This window comes from Eumetopias jubatus, unplaced genomic scaffold, assembly GCF_037043125.1.
Source record: "Eumetopias jubatus isolate StellerSeaLion01/CBP00866 unplaced genomic scaffold, mEumJub1_p1.0 scaffold_4, whole genome shotgun sequence".
NCBI lineage: Eukaryota > Metazoa > Chordata > Mammalia > Carnivora > Otariidae > Eumetopias > Eumetopias jubatus.
The window spans coordinates 56,874,330-56,895,819 of NW_028274810.1; the positions used below are offsets into that span (position 1 = coordinate 56,874,330).

General features: G+C 36.5%; 1 protein-coding gene across 5 annotated transcripts in view; it reads right to left on the minus strand.

The window, feature by feature from the left end:
* The window catches only part of PATJ (PATJ crumbs cell polarity complex component), a 335,447-nt gene that overhangs the window by 298,625 nt on the left and 15,332 nt on the right, over positions 1-21,490 (minus strand). For 4 of the 5 annotated variants that reach the window (XM_028106828.2, XM_088022976.1, XM_088022975.1 and 1 more), the window contains exons 7-12: positions 13,755-13,973; positions 11,047-11,146; positions 8,571-8,662; positions 7,633-7,774; positions 3,994-4,140; positions 70-146 (exon numbers count right to left, since the gene is read on the minus strand). In XM_028106828.2, the coding sequence (XP_027962629.1) occupies positions 70-146; positions 3,994-4,140; positions 7,633-7,774; positions 8,571-8,662; positions 11,047-11,146; positions 13,755-13,973 (777 nt within the window). Of the gene's footprint in view, positions 1-69; positions 147-2,889; positions 2,892-3,993; positions 4,141-7,632; positions 7,775-8,570; positions 8,663-11,046; positions 11,147-13,754; positions 13,974-21,490 lie in introns of all 5 variants that reach the window. The other variant, XM_088022977.1, reaches the window with a different exon arrangement.

Consider the following 21,490-nt stretch of genomic DNA (forward strand, 5'->3'; position numbering starts at 1 on the left):
AGCTGCAATGTTAGGAGCTTGACCTGCAATGAGACATGAATTTTTTTTTATTACAATATTTTAACATACCATTACTTCATAATCCGGGCCCAAGAGGTTTTCCCATCTAGATTTCAGCTCATTTTCTGTAGAGTCTGGGACCTTTTCTGGATTAAAAAAAAAAAAAAAAATGAAGCTACTCTGAGCCAAAACTTTACTAAATTCCTCACTAATAGCACAGTTCCAGTAAGTAAAAGGGAAATGAATAAAAAGGAAAATGCATTAACTTGGGTCTACCAGGTAAAGGAAATCAGAGGTGACTTATAAGACTAACGTAAAATGTAAGGCCAGTTGTGACCAAATTATGAAGGGGCTTTTGTGAAGGACTATTTTAAAGGGAAGAGGAACATGATGAATTAGAAATGAAATTTGAAATATATGCACTTTATATGTAAACATCCTGCAGTTTACAAGTAAAATACATCTGGCTTTGCTTTACAATATGTTAAGACAAACAAGGATTGAATTTAAATGTTAATCACTTCAAAGTAATACCTTCCACTCACCCACAGAAAAAGTAAAAACTTATCAAGACATCTTTACAATCAACTGGGCATATCAACACAATCCGGTCAGACTTCTCATTTGGGCGGATATAAAACCAGGTCTGGTTTAATTCAACAAGGGAGATGCATGAGCTTTAACATACTAGAAACTCTGTGTACTTTGGTCTCATGTAGTTACTTGGTTATACCTTTGTGACTCTTGAGTAGAATATTGCTTTTGCTTAGTGTAAGATAACATTAAAGAACTAAGATTTTAAGTGCCCTGCGTGTCCTCCATTATGATCTTAGCCAGAAGCTCAGGACACAGTTCATAGTCTGAATAATGCCTAATAGGCAAAAGTTAAAGTACTAAAAATACAATTTCAACTTATATCCATAGCAGTAGCAGAAAATAAACAAACCTTCACTTTTTTTAAGTTAAAGAAAAACTCAATTTTGTCTTAAGATTAAACAAGTCACAGAACACTTACTCCAGCTGACATAACCATCTGTCTAAAATCGAACATAACTTGCAATATCAGCTCTTTCAGTCTTCAGCATGGACAGCTCATCTTGGATGCATATAATGCTTAATTACATAATGCAAATCATCAAGTAAAGGCTAACCTCAGAATTCAGAGCCTAAGACTAATAAACACTAAAGAGCTTAACTCACTAGATGTACAAAAGTATATTCAGGAAATAACTATCAACTGACATGCTAGGTCACACGTAAGGGATAACCAAAGATCTTATTAAAAGCAAAATATCATTCATGTGGGCTCTGCACCTTTTGCACTTCCGTAAGAAATTACGTTAAGAGTTCTACCATCTCTGTTAAATTTCCGTGCAGCAGTTTCTTATCTGGCAAGCTAATTTGCAATGTTTTGGTTGAATCGTAAGCTTAAAAACATGATATTTAAAGATGACATTTCATACACATGTATAAAATAATGATATCTCACCTATAATTCTTTTAACTCTTTCATCTTTCATTTGTATAATGAAAGTACAGACAGTCATGAGTTTTAAAGCAGAGCACAAAGCTAAGTACCAGAGGAAAAAGACTATTTTCACAGACAATAAATCCTGGGCGACACAAAGTGACTTAAAAAAATGAACAGGGTGATGATCTGAAACAATTATTCACATGGCAATGAAGGGGAGCAGAATATGCCACCCCAAAATATGCCATTTTAGCATGTAGAGTATTTTGACCTGAAGGCAATCAAGACCCAGCAGACTCAGGAAAAACTTTTATCTTTCCCTTAACTACCTAAAAGAATTTAGATAGAAGTCACAGATCTGTACTTCTGAAACAAATAATGCAATATATGTTAAGAAAAAAAAAAGAAGAAGATAGCAGGAGGGGAAGAATGAAGGGGGGGGAATCGGAGGGGGAGACGAACCATGAGAGACGATGGACTCTGAAAAACAAACTGAGGGTTCTGGAGGGGAGGGGGTGGGGGGATGGGTTAGCCTGGTGATGGGTATTAAAGAGGGCACGTTCTGTGTGGAGCACTGGGTGTTATGCAGAAACAATCATGGAACACTACATCAAAAACTAATGATGTAATGTAAGGTGATTAACATAATAAAAAAAGAATTTAGATAGAAGGCTTATACCAGAAAGAGTTATTACCAGAGGTAACTTTTTTCTCTGAAAGACCTATTGGCATGGCACAGCAAACTTTTAATTACCAAACATTTGCTTTTCTTACCATGCTGCGAATTACCCTCCTCATCTTTGAAGCCCCAGGCCTCTATCCTGTTCCTTATTTTAGAATGGTATATAAACCTCAATTGCCCAACTTACTCTTGGGCCTCATATTTTTATGGGGCTCCCATACTTATGAAATTTGTTCTTCTCCTATTAATCTGTTTTATGTCAATTTAATTATTAGACCAGTCAAAGAACCTAGAAGGGAAGAAGGGAAAGTTTTTCTGCCCTACAGCAAAAAAGACAGCTAACTTCTTAACCTAACTTCTTTGGTCTTACCGTCAAGCTGAAATTATATATATTCATGAAGGAAAAAAATGCAATGAGATTGGTCCAAAAAAAGCAGATAAAAGTGTCTGAAAATATTTCTAACTTCAGAATGTATTTGATTTTCATGCAATAGTTCCATGAAAATCTATCTGGGTTCACTTGAACATAAATAGCAAAGATCTAACTTAATCCACTTGGGTCAAAAAGAATAAGGTAAATTTCCAAATTATAGGAAATTTTTTAACTTGCATGAGGGGTTACTCCTTCCCTGAGGTCATCCTTTCCTGAGACAAGACAATCAAAGCCAAAACTTCTCTGCAAGAGGATGGTGTTAAGTATCCCATTTCATTCAACTGTCAAGGCTTTCCAGAGCACCCCTGTGCAGGGACTCGAGTGAGACTGCTGTTCAAAACGCTTCCAGAACAGAGTCAACTATGTAGCCAAGGTATCAGAGTACAAAGTAATAGGACAAAGTTGCACATAAATTAAAAAGATTAAAATATAAATATATAGCAATCTGGCAATTTGATATAACATGTAAATATGTATACATTATGAATTATTACGGTAAAAGGAAACACTGCTGTATGTATAGATAGCTAGATATCTACAGCTATATCAATGATAATACATGTTAATATATGCACTAATTAAAAATGCTGACAAGATTAAAAAATAGTTAACACATACTAACAAAAGTGCATGCAAGGGCGCCTGGGTGGCTCAGTTGGTTAAGCGACTGCCTTCGGCTCAGGTCATGATCCCAGAGTCCTGGGATCGAGTCCCACATCGGGCTCCTGGCTCAGCGGGGAGTCGACTTCTCCCTCCGACCCTCTCCCCTCTCATGCTCTCTCTCTCTCAAATAAATAAATAAATAAAATCTTAAAAAAAAAGTGCATGCAAAATTAAACAAAGATTAAACAATAACATGCTTGGTCCCCAACTGCCACAAGTGTTAAGATGTTGATATTAAGAATATCCGATTTTGGGGATGCCTGGGTGGCTCAGTCAGTTAAGCATCTGCTTTCGGCTCAGCTTATGGTCCCAGGATCCTAGGATAGAGTCCCGAGTTGGGCTCCTTGCTTAGTGGGGAGCCTGCTTCTCCCTCTGCCTGCTTCTCCCTCTGCCTGCAGCTCACTCTGCTTGTGTGTTTGCTCTCTCTCAAATGAATAGTCTTAAAAAAAAAAAAAAAGAGTATGTTATTTTGGGGGCACCTGGGTGGCTCAGTCAGTTAAGCATCTGCCAGGTCCTGGGATCAAGTCCCATGTCCCCTCCCTGCTCAGCAGGGAGTCTGCTTCCTCTCCCTCTGGCCCTGCCCCCGCTCATGTGCTCGCTTGCTCTCTCTCTCAAATAAATAAATCTTAAAAAAAAAAAAATCCTAATTTGTATCTTTCAAAATGCGTCTAAAATTTCTCACGTTATATTAACTATAAAGAGAGAAAACAGTTAACAAATGAGAAAGTCATGCTTTGTGCCTACCTAATTTTTCTAAGGCTTGTATGTTGTCATTTTTCAGAATATCCATTCTTTCTTCAGTTTCCTCATCCCCTCCATCCAAATCAGTTTCAGTTTCCACAGCTCCAGTTAGGTAGCGGGCTGGTGTTTCCGATGGTTCTACGGCAGTTCCTAAAATAAGAATTGCTAACTTGAATCACTAGCAGCTGAAGACCATATTTAAGTGAGCTTATTCCAGTCCTGTTCACAACCTCATGACAAACACCTCAGGTAACTTACATATATGATTCCTTTATTGAAAAGGATAAGGAACCAGGCAATGGGAAGGTAAGATCAAGGTAAAGCTGTTGACAAAGCAGAAGTAGATACTTTTCCAAATAGCCTTGGAAAAGAAAAAGAACACTTAAGTCTTATACTCTTGTGGTTGTGGTGGGTAAGGAGCAAGATATGCAGAATAAGCCCATTCCAGTGCCCTGGGCTCTCCTAGGTTCTGGCATGACTTCATCACGAGTTTAAAAAAAAATAACTCTAGGAATTGGAAGGGACTTGGAGAGAATTCCGCTGGTTGCAGTGGTTCCTCCCATCGCTAAAGTGAGCTAAGTAAAGAGTTTAATCTCAAGCATGCAAGTCACTATGTATCTCTTAAAACACAAGAAAGGTTGAACAAGAGTCATTTTAGGTCATTTTTAAATGATCACACATGACGTATAAAGTATTCTTAACAAAAATATTTAACCTGGATCTAAGACTTTCTATCTAGCTTCTCACAGGAAACATAGTGGATAGAGGAACAAGTTGAATTATACCACAAGGACAATTAAATTCAGAATGTAGTATTCTAGTGACAAATGGACAAATCCCTTTACAATAAGTCTGTGCCACAGAGGCAGGGATGGGGGATTCTTCTAGATTAAGAAACCAAAGAAACATAATGCAGACAGTAAGTCCAATCTGTGATTGAATCTTAATTTTATGAGGTTTTTCCTTCAGAGAGGGGGAAGAGGGAAAAGAAGCTACAAAAGACATTTGGGGCCAATGTGTTAAGTATTTGATATTAGGGAATTACAATTAATTTTCTTTGGTGTGATATTATTATATAATATCTTTATTTTTAGAAACTACAGATTGAAGTATGTAGGATTAAAGTGCCATGATGTCTACTGTTCACTCTTAAATGATTAAGGAAAAAAGATAAATAGATGAAACAAATATGGCAAAACATTAACTGCTGAATCTAAATGGTAGTTTGTGGGTATTTGTTATATTATTTTTTTATTTTTCTGTATGTTTAAATATTTTTATAATACTGTTGACCCATGAACAATTTGGGGATCAGGGGCACTTCCCTTCCCCATGCAATTGAAACCCACATAAAACTTTTGACTCCCCCCCTCCAAATTTAACTACTAATAGCATACTGTTGAGCAGAAGCTGTTGATAGCATAGTCAATTAACATATTTTGTATATTATGTGTATTATATACTGTATTCTTACAATAAAGCTAGAGAAAAGAAAATTTTATTAAGAAAATCATAAGAAAATACATTTACAAAAATACAGTACTGTAATGGAGAAAAATCCATGTATAAGTGGACCTACACAGTTCAAACCTGTGCTATCAAGGGTCAATTTTTATAACCAGTTAAAAGTTCCCATGATCTTGGGGCGCATGGGTGGCTCAGTTGGTTGTGTCTGACTTTTGATTTCCACTTGGGTCATGATCTTGGAGTCCTGGGATGGAGTCCCATGTGGGGCTCCGCTCAGCAGGGAGTCTGCTTCTCTCCCTCTCTCTCTCTGCCCCTCCCCCCACTAGGCACTCATGCTCTCACACTCTCTCTCAAATAAAAATACTGTAAAAAAATTTTTTTTAAGTTCCTATGATCTTAACATGATATTTTTAACCACGCATAAAATTTCTTAGATCATTAATCCATTGATACAGACGAAAAGCACAGCCTAGTACTAGCCAAAGTAACGTGGCCAGAAGCTGCTAGTGTCCCTGGGGAAAATAGTTACATACCAGAGTTTATAGTACAGAGCAGTACATGATGTAATTGAATGCTACAAGTAGTATCCAAACTGGTACACAAATAAGATGTACAAGGTATACAAACAGGAGTTTAGAGGCCAAAAAGACAGATTTAGAATGGTAGAGGAAGGTATTGCCCAAGAGCTAGAAGTCGCGAGGTTTGCTGCAATAAAACAGACAAATGCTGGCTGTGGACGGCACACGAAAATGTTGTTACATGGGGCAGGAAACCAAGGCATCACCATTCCCCTACATTAGAGTGGCTGCACATCAAACAGGTGATTGCTGCAAGGTATGATAAATGCTAGAGTAGAGCACTCTTCCAAGAGTGCTAGTAAAACCCACACGAAGGACCTCTCAACCACGGAAGAAATGCAAATTTAGAGTCAAAATTTATCCCAACATAAATTTAAAATGTAGGCATGTGCAGGGAAGAATTGCTAATTCGCAGATGACATACTTTATTTGATACAGTAGACTGAAGCCAAGGGCTCTATCAGAGCTATTAAAAACCATTATGTTGATATAAATATTTATGTAAACCTTTTAAGGTCAGTATAGCATTTGTACAATCTGTACTATTTAGGTGATTTTTAATTTCATACATACGATGCAGTTGAAAGGGCATCTGTCTTTCAGCAGCAAAATTTCCACTATCACCTAAAATTTAAAAAGTTCCGATTTAAGTATAAATCAGTATCAACCGAAAGCAAGGCTTCCAATAAAATCTTTAAAAAAAAAAAAAAAGCAAGGCTTCCAGGCTTATTATATTCTTCAAAAGAGAGGGGGAAAAATGTATTCCTCGTCTGACAAATTCTAAAGGAATTATTCTTACTTACTAGTTCTCTAACTAGTAATTCATTTTACATTGAATTTGTTTTTCAGGATTGTCAATTCTGTTGATCTACACATTAATAACTTGGTAGTTAAAAAACTGGGATACATATAATTATGTATTTGTTCTATAATGAAATTTGCTATTCTTTAATCAAAATAACAAGTATTTCACAAATAAAAATATCCTTAATAGAAATCCAGGTTTTATTTTTCCCCTCTGTATTTCAAAGAGTAAATCAGGAGACATTAGAATCAAATATATTGTTAGAAGTCATAAGAAATCTGAAATGTGCAAAATGTCAAAGCAGTAGACAAATGAGAGCCCCTAGAACAAAAGGTGTCAAAGCTTTATTATTCAAATATAAGTAATAAATGAAATTTAGAAGCTTTTTGGAAAAATGATTTCCATCTCCATTTAGAATAGCTCTCAGAGTTAATGCATGTGAGGGTTCATGTTCTAACATTTGGACTGGCACATCAAAATAGGCAAAGGAAACTTCTTCAATGCACAAATGAGCGGATTCATTTCTCCATCACTGCATTATAAAAGATGGGCAGTTTTTCCTTCCCAGACTCACAGAACAACTTCCATAAGTAAGCTATTCTTCCAAGCCCAGACTATGGGGTGGGGAGAGGGATAGTGGCATTAACTACCTGTGTCGTATTGCATGGAGCACTGGGAGCTATATGCAAACAAGGAATCATGGAACACTACATCAAAAACTAATGATGTACTGTATGGTGACTAACATAATACATTAAAATAAATAAAATAAAATAAAAAAATAAAAACTACCTGTGTCTGAAGGCCATTCGAGTGGAGAAGCAGATGAAGATGTCTTCCTTCGAACTAGGGTTAGGTGTACCACTTGCCCTGCATTTCGTAATACTTCAACAACATCCTGGTTGGCAAAACCCTGAATATTCACACCATCGACCTAAAATATTAGGAGACCCATTACACAGAGGTTTCAAGTTAGCTGCTATTTTCAATTCTGACAAGGCAGAATAAAATTAGGCCTCTACCCCTGCAAATCACAAGGCATTTCCTAAGCCAAGAGTCATGAAAGATGCTTCCTTAGATGGACCTGAAGGACAAAGATTCAAATGACACCAATAAACATTTGCGTCTATGTAAATCACTAAATTAAATGTGTGTGTCTATCCAGATATGTGTGTTTATGCTTCAAAAATATTATTCAAATAAACTTTAATATTTAACCAATTTCTACTAAATGGAGAAAGACCAGCCTGAATGGACAAAAGGTAATTACTATATTCTCTGATCTATAAAATATCTCAAATTTGTATGTACTCAAAATTACTGTTAGTAGAAACATTAAAAAGACCTGGTTAATAACTTACTAAAGTGTATATAAAATGAGTGAGTTTAAAGAACATAGAGGTGCTTGGAAGTCTTTTTTTTAGGAGAATGCTAGAATATCTTTCCCGTGTGTGTGTGTGTGTGTGTGTGTGTGTGTGTGTGTATGTGTGTATTTTCCCTACCATTATGGTTAGTGACTCCTTTCTTCACACACAGTAAAAAAAAACAAAAGCAAACACAAAAAACAAACTTAGGACCCTGAGAGCCAAATCAATGAGATTTCACTGAACTTAATTTTTTAAAAACATTATGAGATTATATAAAGCCATAATCCTCTCATACACACTATAATCAAGATAACTTCTTTTCCCCAACTTGATTCAATTCTAAAACAAAGGGCAGTTACTTACAGCAACTATTTTGTCATTCACTTGAATTTGGCCGTTGTGGTAAGCAGCACTGCCAGGTATTATACTTTTCACATAAATCCCTGAAGCCTCCCCTGAGGTGCACAAAAACATATGGAAAAAGGAAGAAAAGCTCTAATTAGACCTTGATTGCAAAATTCATATCAAGAGGTTAATTAGCTAGAGGGGCTGACTTGAGGCTTGATAAATACTATTTTGAACACAAGCAGAGAAATTGATGGGTTATTTCAAACTGTCACCACCACAAGTGACCCGAATTTGAAATGATGTGACTGATGACTATTTCTGGAAAAGTAATCAGTAATGGAAGCTGGATGAAACACTCTCTACTATCAGCTGGAATTCAGGAGAACCCAGGCAGTCTCACCCTCTTCTTTTGGGCTGTCCCCCTTCTTCCTGCTGCTTTGGAGACTTCTCACTTTTCACCAGCACTAACACAAGAGTCTCCTACCTGGTCTTCCCGCCCACATTTAGTTCACTGCTCATGTTAGCTTCCCAGACACAGAAAAGTACACACAGTGTTTAAAAAAAAAAAAAAAGAATTTCAGCAATATTAAATAATCTTCACATTATAAAATATTTAAATACAAACAAATGGCTAAATAAAAATTACAACTATATAAAAAGTATACATGCCTATGGGCAAAGACTTAGAAGAGAAACTAGAAAATGAAAAACTGTAACTCTGGATGATTTTATATTTTTATTCTTTCATTTCAAATGAACTTAAAATATTGCCCGTAGAAGAAAAATAAACATCAATGAATTCTATTGCCTACATAATAAAACGTAAATTTCACAGAATCATATTCAAGGACTTCCATTATCTGCCCAAAACTTTTTTTTTTAACTTATCTTCCAACTGCCACCCCACCAAGACAAAGTCCACACACGCAGGACTCTTGATATTTCACCAAAATATTAAGTACTGTCATGATATTATCCCCTTTATTTTTTCTTCCTATAAACCTTATCCCTTCTACCAAAATCCTTTTTCAAGCCTACCACAAGTGGCTCTCTGTGAATTCTTTATTTCGTTCTGTCAAATGTAATCTTTCATCTGCCATATGATAGTTTGCTTATAGCTCTAAGACACATATTTCATTTACCCTTAAACAATTGAGAGTTATTTACATTTTTTCTGACTAGACTTTTCTTATATTCATTTTTCTATCCTTTCAGAACTAAGCAAAGTAACCCCCTCAAACATCCAATGAATAGAATAAAACAAAAATTACTCTGAAAGACTACATGTCAAATAGCATACTGAGTTTTTAAATGCTCTAGTTTTTGGATTCACCATTGCCCACCTCCAAGTCCCCAAAACTTCTTTTGAGAGTAAAGAAGTAAAATGACTCTCTTCTTTATTCAGTAACATAAACATCAAATTTTCTCAATTTTCTATTGGTTATTCATTTCCATTTTACTTGGTGTGTATATTATACTGTTAGGTTTACAAGAACACTCCAAAAACTTAATATAATAAAGGTTCATAAGCCACAAGTTTATGAACTAAGCCATGATTTCTCTAACGTGACAGCATATTAAGAGCTATTCAATATAGTTTTTTTCCCCAACATTATTATACAATCCATACTTAGCTCTTTTGGAATTCATTCAAATTCTGAACCTAATAAAGGTAGTACTTAGAAAAATCTAAAGGTTTAAAAACAGTTATTTCATTAGGCTAAAATAGCACAAGGTGGTCTGACATGAATTTCATTCAGGACTTTGAATACATTAGCACTCTTAATCTTTCCACCTGCTGTAAGTATGCAAAATAAGAATTAAAAAAAATTAACTTTCTAATCTTGCTATTTTTTAAAAAAACAGAACATTTCATAACTCTGAATTCATGTTACTAGCAAATATTTATCAAAAGGTTTCTTTTTCCTTACTCTAATGATTGTCTTGTAATAATAGATTAACTCTTACAATAAAAGTTACCAAAGCTTTGCATATAGGAGTTGAGGGAGTGTTACTCAGAGATACTTGGGCCATGTATGTATTCTTACAACAGAATCCCTTTATTTGACAGGAAAATAATTCTAATTAAAGAATTTGTTTTATATTTTTTTAGTAATTATAGTAATACTTTTTGACATTCATAGTATGAAATATATACAGTAATCCTTTTATATTATCACATCTAAAACATCATAATATGTAACAGTCACAATATTTAAAATATATCTTAGAAAAAAAGAAAAACAATTCAAATGTTATACATTGAGTTAGACAATTAAATCCTTTTGTTAATGACAATCAAGTCAGCTATAAAACTACTGAGATAAAACCAATTCTCTAATCACTGAAAAGTAACTGGCTGCCACTATAGATACATGGTTTTATTGTTCAGTATTGAAATTAAAATTTGCAGATATTTAATTTTACTATCTAGAAACCTTAACATCCTTTACAATTATTTCCAAATATAAAATAGAAATGATTCATTTACCCGTATGAGCAGTTCCAATATAGCCAACAATTCTAATCCCAAGACTCTGTCCTTCTTTTTTAATGAGTTCAACATCGTAAGTTTCAAAAAGTGAACTGTCCTAAAAGGAAAAAACAATTTTAATTATACATAATATTTAGTTCCATAACTGAGTGTAGTCAATTTGTGCATGGTTTGTCAAGTATTTTTTTAGAACCTGTGGCAGAATCTTAAGATGGTCCCCATGACTTTTGATTCCAGGTGCTATTCCTGTGTTTATGTTCCATTATGTGGCAAAGGCGAGATTATCCAGGTGCATCTAATCTAATTGGGGGCCTTTCAAAAGCAGTTTTCTGGCTGGCAGCAGCAAAGAAGCGAAATTGAAGCATAAAGCCTGGACTTGTGGGTTGAAAATGAGGAGGTCCTGTGAGAAGTTATACAAGGCACCTGGAGTTGCTGAGAGAGGTCCTCAGCTGACAGCCAGCAAAGGAAAGAGACTTCAGTCCTACAACTGCAAGGAACTGTATTCTGTGGACAACTCAAATGAGCTGTCCAGATAATGAGCATCCAGATAAGAGTCCAGACAGCGCTTAATTTTGGCCATGCAGGAATCTAAGCAGAGAGCCCAGCCAAGCCCACCCAGACTTCTGACCTACACAACTGTGAACTAACAAAGCCTGTTGTTTTAAGCCACTAAGTTTGTGATTTTTTTTTTTTTGAGAGAGAGAAAGAGAGAGCATGCGTGAGAAATGGGGCCTGATCCATGACCCTGAGATCATGACCAGAACCAAAATCAAAAGTCAGACGCTTAACCAACTGAGCCACCCAGGCGCCCCTGTGATAATTTGTTACACAACAACAGAAAACTAATCCAGCCACTTAGAAAAAACTCAGGATAAGTTTTTATCTTAAAAACAAAACAAAACAAACAAGAAAACCCCAAAAACAACAAAAAACAACCAAATATAAAGAAATATTGAGAAACAAATGGTTTAAGAATTATTGTGAATAATAATTATTGGGAGCAAAAAATATCAAACTAAAACTTACTTTCATTACTTGCCTTCTATTTTTAAGATTCTATTTATTTATTTGACAGCGAGAGAGGAAACACAAGCAGGGGGAGAGGGAGAGGGAGAAGAAGGCTTCCCGCCGAGTAGGGAGCCCGATGCGGGGCCCAATCCCAGGACCCAGGGACCACGACCTGAGCCGAAGGCAGACGCTTAACGACTGAGCCACCCAGGAGCCCCTAAAATACTTCTTTAAAAAGATTACGTGTCTAAAAACAGGATTCGATTCAAAACACTAACATTAGAAAGGAAACAGCTGATTGCATCAAATTCTTACTTATCACACAGCTACATTGGTCCCCACTGCTGAATTGAAGGCTCCAGAGAGCTAGAGTAAGGGAGGCGAAGAGAGTGGCTGTAACCAGTTTGGAGAGGAAAACAAAAATGATGTTAGCATCTCAGACAGAAAGCTTCTCCTCATAAGGTGCCAAGTAGGGAGAGGCAAACAACGTTCTAGAATCGGCCCCCGAATGCACATGAATGATGGTCTTCCACCTCTTCCTGCCAAAGTCACTTCTTTCTTCTTCCCCCTGCCCCTCCTTTTAAAAGCTATTTCTTTCCTTTTGGTTTATTACCCTTTGCTTCAGAGCCTGTGAGATGGCTGGAAAGATCTTGGAACGGACCAGAAAGATCGGAATTCAAATCCCAGCTTTGCAACTGACGCACTATTATGACTTTTTTTTTTTTTTTTTTTTTTAAGATCAAAACCTGAGCTGAGATCAAGAGTCGGATGCCTAGGTGCGCCTGGGTGGCTCGGTTGCGCATCTGCCTTTGGCTCAGATCATGATCCCGGGGTCCTGGGGTTGAGCCCCATGTCGGGCTCCCTGCTCAGTGGACAGCCTGCCTCTCTCTCTCCCTCTACTGCTCCCCCTGCTTGTATGCTCTCGCTCTCTCTCTGTAAAATAGATAAATAAAATCTAAAAAAAAAAAAAAAAAGAGTCAGATGCCTAACTGACTAAGCCATCAGGTATCCCTCACTATATGACTTTTAAATGAGTAATTTGGATTTGAGTTCCTTCATCTAATATGATCTTATCTTGATGAAAGGATAAGGCCTATCTTGCAGAATTCCTGTGAGGATTTCAGATGACCTTGACAATTCTAGGTGTTTGATAATAGCAATGATTATTGTTATATCATTATAATGATTATAATAGATAATATCTATTTCCTTTGTTCATTCTGTTCCTATCTAATTTATACATTGACCAGTATTTAGTTTCCCCTCCAACACGTGAATGTCTCCTCACCACTCCAATGAAATAGAAATGGCAAGTATTGGGGTGCCTGGCTGGCTCGATCGGTAGAGCATGCGACTCTTGATCTTGGGGTCATGAGTTTAAACCCCACACTGGTCATAGAACTTACTTTAAAATAAATTTTTAAAAAGCCCTTATTTAAAAAAAAAAGAAATGGCAAATATTATTTTCCAATTTACAGATGAGTAGCTTTAGTGCAGGGAGGTTGGATGACTTAAGGCTGAGAAACAGCAAAAAAGGAAATCAAATTTGTCTAATGTCTCTAAACTGGGTTCTCTGCTTCATTGGTGAGCACTGAGGCACTACTCCCACCCATGTGGCACTTTGAGTCAAAGGCCCTTCTAATCTTGCAGGGTCTCACACCCAGTATTTAAGGTGAAAGAATGGTTTGCATACTCACAGCACTAGGGCTCCTGTGAGCTACAGCAGGCAGGGCAACAGGTAAGGCTGCAGGGGTGGGAGGGGTTACAGAAATTGCACCAACTGGGTCTCTTGCAACAAGCATCCGGACTGAGTTTCCACAGTTCCTTAGCACTTGTGCAACTTGCTCACTGGTCATTCCCTGCACATCTGTGCCACCAATCTTCAAGATGTGGTCCCCTGTCTGGAGTCTTCCATCCTTTAGTTGAAGAACAAAACAAAATTATTCCAAGAAATCAATGATCTAACTGCACTGGCTAATAACCAGTTCATCGGACTTTCAATTCTGGTACAATGGGTGACAGAGAATACAATATGCTAAAAAAAACAACAGTTTTAATGAATGCTGAACTGGCAACAGAGAAAAGGAAATCTTTGCCAAAAAAAAAAAAAAGATGGGGTAGAGAATGTGTTCAAAAGGAGAAGAGTAACTAGAATTCTAAAATGGGTTATTTGCTTGAGGGCATCACTTCATGCCTATTGGCCTAGAGCCAAAGTATTCATGGCCACAAAGGTAAGGAAGAGATCAGAAAACCCTGGGCCTCAAGAAGGGAAGTAGGTTGGATCTGAGACCTCCGGCATCAAGCTAGGTGGCATCAAGCTAGGAACTCTGAAGGCCAACACACTCAGTGGCACATTAAAGGATCAGCAAGATGTCAGTGTGGCTGGAAGAGGGTGAGCAAAGAGAAGAGTATTCAGGAGATGGGAGCATTAACTGGAGGTCAGCAGTGCAGAGTCAGTGGGAAGGGAAGTCACTGAAGGGTTCTGAACAGAGAAAGGACACTATTGGACTTACTTTCACCAAGATCCCTCAAGCTTCTGTCCTGAAGAGAGACTACAGGACAGAAAGCAACAGAAGCAGAAATACCAGTCTGGAAGCTAAAACAACCTAGAAAGAGATGGCACTAGCCTGTGGACTAGGTTAGCAGTTGTGAGGAGGAGACTCCAGATGTCTTCTTAATGAACTCTCAACAGGCTCTACTGATAGCTTCTACACGAGGGGTGAAGGGGAAAAAGACTCAAAACTCCCAAGTTTTTAGGCTAAGCAACTGGGTAGACAGCGCTATTAATTGAGAGAAAGTGGCCTACAGAGGAATGGATGGGTGGGAGTAGAAATCAGGAGTTCAGTTTTAGAGATATCCAGTCTGAGATCCTATTAGACATGCAAGTGGAGATGTCAAATATGCAGCTGGATATACAGATGTGGAGTTCAGGAGAGAAGTCCAGACCACATATTTAAATTTAGGAGTCATTAGCATATATAATGTATTTAAAGTCAGGATTCTGGGAGAATTTAGAGAAAGGATACATAATGTTCCATTTTTAAGCTGGGGATATCTCCATGGGTAGTTATTACTATTGTTGTTATTTAAAATGTTTTATTTCTTAAACTAAGTGATACATACATTGGTGATTGTTGTCATTATTTAAAATGTGCACAGCCATTATACATACTTTTTTAGATACTTTTAAATGTGTGTATTTCATACCCAGAAAAGTTTAAAACACAATATATCAAAAAGTACATCAGTTCAAAATGTTTAGCATTTCTATTCTACCTCCATTTGTCAAATTCTTGAAACAGTGGCTCCATCTACATTTTGTTTCATCAGAAATTTTGAATTCTCTTTACTTACCTTTACTATATTAAAGTTACCAAGATGTAAACATAGCTGGCTACAAAAAATTATACCTGCCTAGCACTTTATAGGTCTAAAATCACTTTTTATATATCATCTCATTTAGAGAGGGACAACTTTAAAATGAGCAAATGGGATTCAGAAAGGTTGACTGACTTGACCAAGGTTGCAAAGCTACTGAAGAACAGTTCTCATTTAGTCCTTTGTCTTACACTTTGATACCTCCAGAATGACAGTAGTAGACAATAAATTTACTGTTTTCCTATTCTCCAAGAAACTGCCTATTACCATCAAAATGCTTAAATAAAATGAAGAGGAAAAGTAGGTATTTTGCAACTGGGAGAGAAGGACAGCCTGAGAATAGAGCAAGGACCATCGGGCTTGTACAGTGCTAGGCTTCCAATTCCTGGCTCCAGGAGGCACCATCAATAAGGCATAGATGAAATTCAGAAGAAAAAAAGTAAAAAATAAAAAATAAACATAAATATAAAGGCTTAAGACTAAAAAGTCTATTCTCCATCCTTCCTTTTCCTCAATTTTGCAGGAACCTGAATAAAGGTAGGTATTAGATCCAAATACTGAGTAAAAAGCTATGGGCTTTGTTGTGAGGCCTGTAGAAGGCCCTAGAAGCTAGTGGAGGGGGAGAAGAAGAGGAAAACAAATGCAATTCAATTCAGAAACATTTGCAAAGACTCAGAGAAAAGACAGATGAAAGAGGAAATAAGAATTAGTGGATTTCTACTTTAAGCAATGGTAATTTGATATTATATCAATGCAACAACCTAAAATAAAACAAGTAACTCCTCAAGAGAGTCAGTGGTCATGATGAAAAACACTGGTGAAGCGGCCTCTGTAAATCAAACCATCCTTGGCCTGACCAAAGAATAAAGAATATGTCAAGTAAGTGAACTTGGCTTGGCCAAAGAATGCCACTTCACCATTAAGTCCATATTTAGTCACCTCTAGGCACTATTTCTTTTCCTATTTTACCTTAATTCAATTTAAAATGATGTAGATAATATGCATCTGTCACTGAAAGTCAAACATTTTCTTCTTCCAGAAAAACAGGTGTTCTGAGGAATTCATAAGTGCGAACACAGTCATTAGATTGATAGGAAAGACACCAAAATGGCAGCTACCTTGTTTAGGTCCAGCAGCCCCAAACACTGCATTTTACTGATATTTTTTTGATCGACATTCTCCTTCCATAACCTGTCTACTGTGCAAGGAAATTAAAAGGCATAGAGCTCCTTTAGTTCTTTAACACAAATCATAAATCAATGACAGCCAATAAACAGCTAGGCCAAGATGCAAAGATATAGCATGCTAATCAAACATTCAAATATAAAGGTTTATTAACCCATAGGTTCTTTCAAAAGAGAAAAATAATTAGGCATATAGCCTAAGATAGTATGGAAGGCACAAAAAAACAGCTGATGTAATAGAGTACCCCACATTACAATGAAAAGACTAAAAGTATCATTTATTCACCTTTTAAAAAAAAAAGATAAAATACTTTAATCCAAGTTAGCAGGTATAGGCTAAAAAATATATTAGTTTGCATTTTAAATTCCCTGATAGGCAGTTTGGAGGATAATTTCAATTCAAAAAAATATTTGAGGGGCACCTGGCTGGCTCAGTGAGTAGAGCATGCGACTCCTGATGTAAGGGTCATGAGTTCAAGTCCCTGACATTGGGCATGGAGCCTACTTTAAAAAAATAATAAAAATTTTTTTAAATATACTTTAATAAACAAATAACAAAATATTTGAAAACCTAAAGGAATTTAGGCTTGAGCTGCAAAATAAATCAAATTTGTTTCTTTGAAAACTAAAACACAGAAAATAAAATTATTACTAGGTTTGATTCCAGACCAGTTCTATCATTGGTCTTTAATCAAAAGGCAACATAACATAGGCAGAAAATCGCAACTCTTTATAAACTCTTTTCCTCAAATAATTAAAGATACTACATCTAAAAACATCTATCTCATCTTCCTCAAATTCCCAGAGCCCTCATCAACTGATTTTTAATGATAAGGAAAAGATCTGTTTATAGACTCACTCAAAGCAAAATTTCTTGGGAATAATCAACTATTCAGTGGCCTCAAGCTGGGCCTTGCTTATTCTAGACTAAAAATTTCTCATAGTTCACACCCACCCTCCAATCTCTGCTTGGTTACATACCTCCTTAGTATGAAAGATTACGGGATAGTTAACATGACTCCTAATTGCCCAATACCAAAAAGTCAGTAATTCATGACTACTTTTAAATAGACTGCATTGTTATAGTTACCTTCCAGGGAAAATGGGGTTCACTTAGTATACCTGATTCCCCTAGAATTTCTCCAGACCACAAGAAAAGTTACTTCTGTCAAATGAAGTTTTACACTACCCATTTTCAACTAAAAACAAAAACAAACTTCTGTTGAAAATTTTTGAAATTTTTGCCACAGCTGAACAGAATTCTCAAAAGATGTATGTTTCAGGCACTGTGATTTTTGGAGACTGAAGTTACAGGTAGATATGGGCTTACAGACTTACAGGTTTTAAGACTGATGTATTATTAATGTTATAGGTTATAGATTCAGAATATAGATTATAAAGCTCCCCTTACACAATACCATGTAATTTTCCTATCCATGGAATAGGCCCTGAGTGCATTTACTGACTGGTCATTGTAACTAAATCTCAACAAGTGTTTCTTAAAAAGCTCATATGAATCACTATTTTTCGATTTCATTTACTTTGTAACATTAGAGGCAGTAGACAGTAGAAGGACAAGTACAGGCTTTGGAGACAGACACACCCAAGTTCAAATCCTGGCTCTACTTTGATCAAGCTGTAGAGCCAAACGTCGGCTACTTAATCTACGTCGGCTACTTAATCTCCCTAAATCTCAGATCCCTCTTAAGCAAAATGGGAATAAATCCCTCTCTCATTGATTTGTGAGCATTAAACTCAATTACTATATGTAAAGTCTTTAGCCTTTGCCTTGCTTATAGCAAATCATCAAATGCATCCATTTCTGACACCCCTTTAGGCTGCAGTGACCTCAGTCAGGTGTTCTCAGGCATATTCCCTCAACTGTACCCATCTTTTAACTGTATATCTGTAAACACAAAAGGAAATATAAAGGGCTGTTTCATGAAACTCTTCTGAGTAAGAAATACAAACTTCCTTCTCTAACTTTCTATTACCTCATTTTACATTCTTTGAATACACCCCATTAGCTGAACATAGGTATTACTTTATGATCAATCTTGATCACATCTAAACTAATGACCTAAGACATCTATATTCCCTTATCATAAAGATTGCCATAGTCAACAGTGAGCATTAATATTCAAAACATGAGTACATTTTAATTAAAAGCAGTAATTCCCTTTCATTCTTTTAAAGCTATGATCAGCCTACATGAGCAACAACTTGTAAAAGCTTAGCAACAATGCACAGAGCCAGTTCAAGAGATCTTATCAGCCATTAGCTCAGATGAGAAGAGAGAGGGGATGGCTCTGTCTCTCCTGTTTAGGCCTCACCATATTCCCTACAGGAAAAAGACAATAGTTCTGTTGCTTCTAGAGCTGGCTATTACCTGATAAGCTTAGACCAACCCTGGACAAGTATACATCTGGGAAAGAAAAACATTAGGATCAACTTCATATAAATAGATTTAAGCAGTAAAAGACAGGCTTCAGAGTCAGAGAGATGTGGACTCAATCTTGACTTTGTCATTTTCTAGTTGAGTAGCCCTGGGCAATTTCTTAAGTTTCCGTATCTCTAATTTGAAAATAAAATGTATGACTGTTTTAAGGATTACATGAGAATAATGTATATTAGGCAGATAACAACATCTGGTATAAACACTTGCTTCTGCATCATGACTGATGGGCATACCCCAATCCCCTCCTTGATGACCTAAAATAGTGACATTCCCTTCCAGTAAAGGCTGAAAATCAGACCTGGGCCTTTCCCAACACTGTCTCAAAGGGATTAATTTGGGAAACTGCACATCATATTCTCCTTGTGACAATTCTTAATGCACGTTAGGATATTAAAAGCTCAGAAAATTCTTACAGTAAAAAAGTCTATTTGATTTTGTTTAACTTGGTGTTTTCTAAATTTATCTGACCCTTGGTTTTTCACAGTAACTACTCCACTCGGCATCTTGAAAAATGCTACTCCAGCAAACAGGCTTATGAAAATTGCTAAGTGGGGGGAAGGGAATGTGGGAAAAGATATCAAAATACTCCACAATACCTCATTCTTTTTCAGGTTACAAAATATTTCCAAAAACCCTTAAGAATATGTTTTCTGCCACAGATGTGTTTTGAAGATCCATAAAATGACAATTCTCAGCCTCACTGGTCTCAGAAACCCTTCATACTCTTAATTATTGAGGATAGTGAAATGGGCATTACAAAGACGCACAGGAAACTTGTGGGTGATATGTTCATTTTCCTCATTGAGGAGATAGATGGTATGATGGCTAAAGTTTATGTGTTACCTTGGCTAGGCTATGGTACCCAGTTTTTTGGTGAAACACTAGTCTAGATGTTACTGTGAAGGTATTTTGCAGATATGATTAACATCTACAACTGGCTGACTTTAAGAACATTACCCTTGATAACATAGGTGGGGTGGAGAGGGGCTCCATCAAATCAGTTGAAGACTTTAAGAGCAAAAACTGAGATTTCCTTGAGAAAAAGGAATTCTGCCTTAAGACGGTAACAGACAGGAAACAGTTTCCTAAGAAATTTTGCCAACCAGCACTACAAATTTCAAAGTCTAGACTGCAATATCAACTCTTGCCTGAGTTTCTACCATGCAACCCTGCCCTACACATTTCGACTTGCTGGTAAACATATGTCAAATTTATTGAACTGTATACTTTACCTATGTGTGGTTTATTGTATATCAATTATATCTCAAAAATTACTGAGAATCTCAAAGAGCTTTTGTTTATGTGGTTCTCCTCTGTTATCTACTGAATTAGAAAAGGGCATGGGGTGCCTGTGTGGCTCAGATGATGAGGTATCTGCCTTCAGCTCAGGTCATGATCTCCAGGTCCTGGGATGGAGCCCCACCTCAGGCTCCCTGCTTAGCGGGGAGTCTGCTTCTCCCTCTCCCTCTGCCTCTCCCCCTGCTTGTGCTCTTTCTCCCTCTCAAATGAATAAATAAAATCTAAAAAAAAAAAGAAAAAGAAAACAGCACAGAGAAATTTTAAAAATATTTAATATACTAATATACATTTCTATATAATGATGCATACACTTTTCATTTTGAAAATAAAAGCTATATTTTCCACAACAAAATGGTGAGAAGAGTGGTACTTTTGAGTATTTTTGGAAATCTCTAATATCTGGCTGAAGGGAAGACAACTGGTTTTGCACACCTGCTTTAGCATTCAGTATGTTGCAATATGTTGTTTTGGCTGAAGTATATAAAGCAAATATGGCCTCAATTAGATACATAGTTGGAAAATGGAGGAGTATTTTAATAGCCCTTAGAGTCCATTCTTCTTTGATAACACACCAAAACTTGACAAGTTGTGGTTTCTTAAAGATCAGTGGCAATATGAAATCTGCAACTTCATCAACAAACTTTCAAATACTGTTTCATTTAAATCTATTGATCAGTCTTGAATCCCGAATGGACCTTTTACCTATATACTGTCATATCACACATTGGTCTTCAGAAAATACTGATATACAGACTCATGCAGATGTTCCAAATATTGACATATTTCATTATACAATATTTTAAAAATCATACTAATAGCAATAATCTAATCAGAAAAGTCTTTAAATATTGGAAAATGTCAAGCTCATGGTAAAACACTTTTCCAGAATTCTAATTTTTGCTTCAAAGTTCAAATTTTATCATCACCCACAAATGCTATCAGTTGTTTTCCTTGAAGTGACAGGTTTGCTTCATTCATTTTCAAAGAAATGTCTGCCAAGCACCCAAGTCTCAGTAACCGTAATTTTTCTGTCAATTATTCTTTCAAAAATAAAAATACTATTCCAGATTGGTGGTTGCCAGAAGTTGGGGGGGAAGGGGTAGCAGGTGGGCAA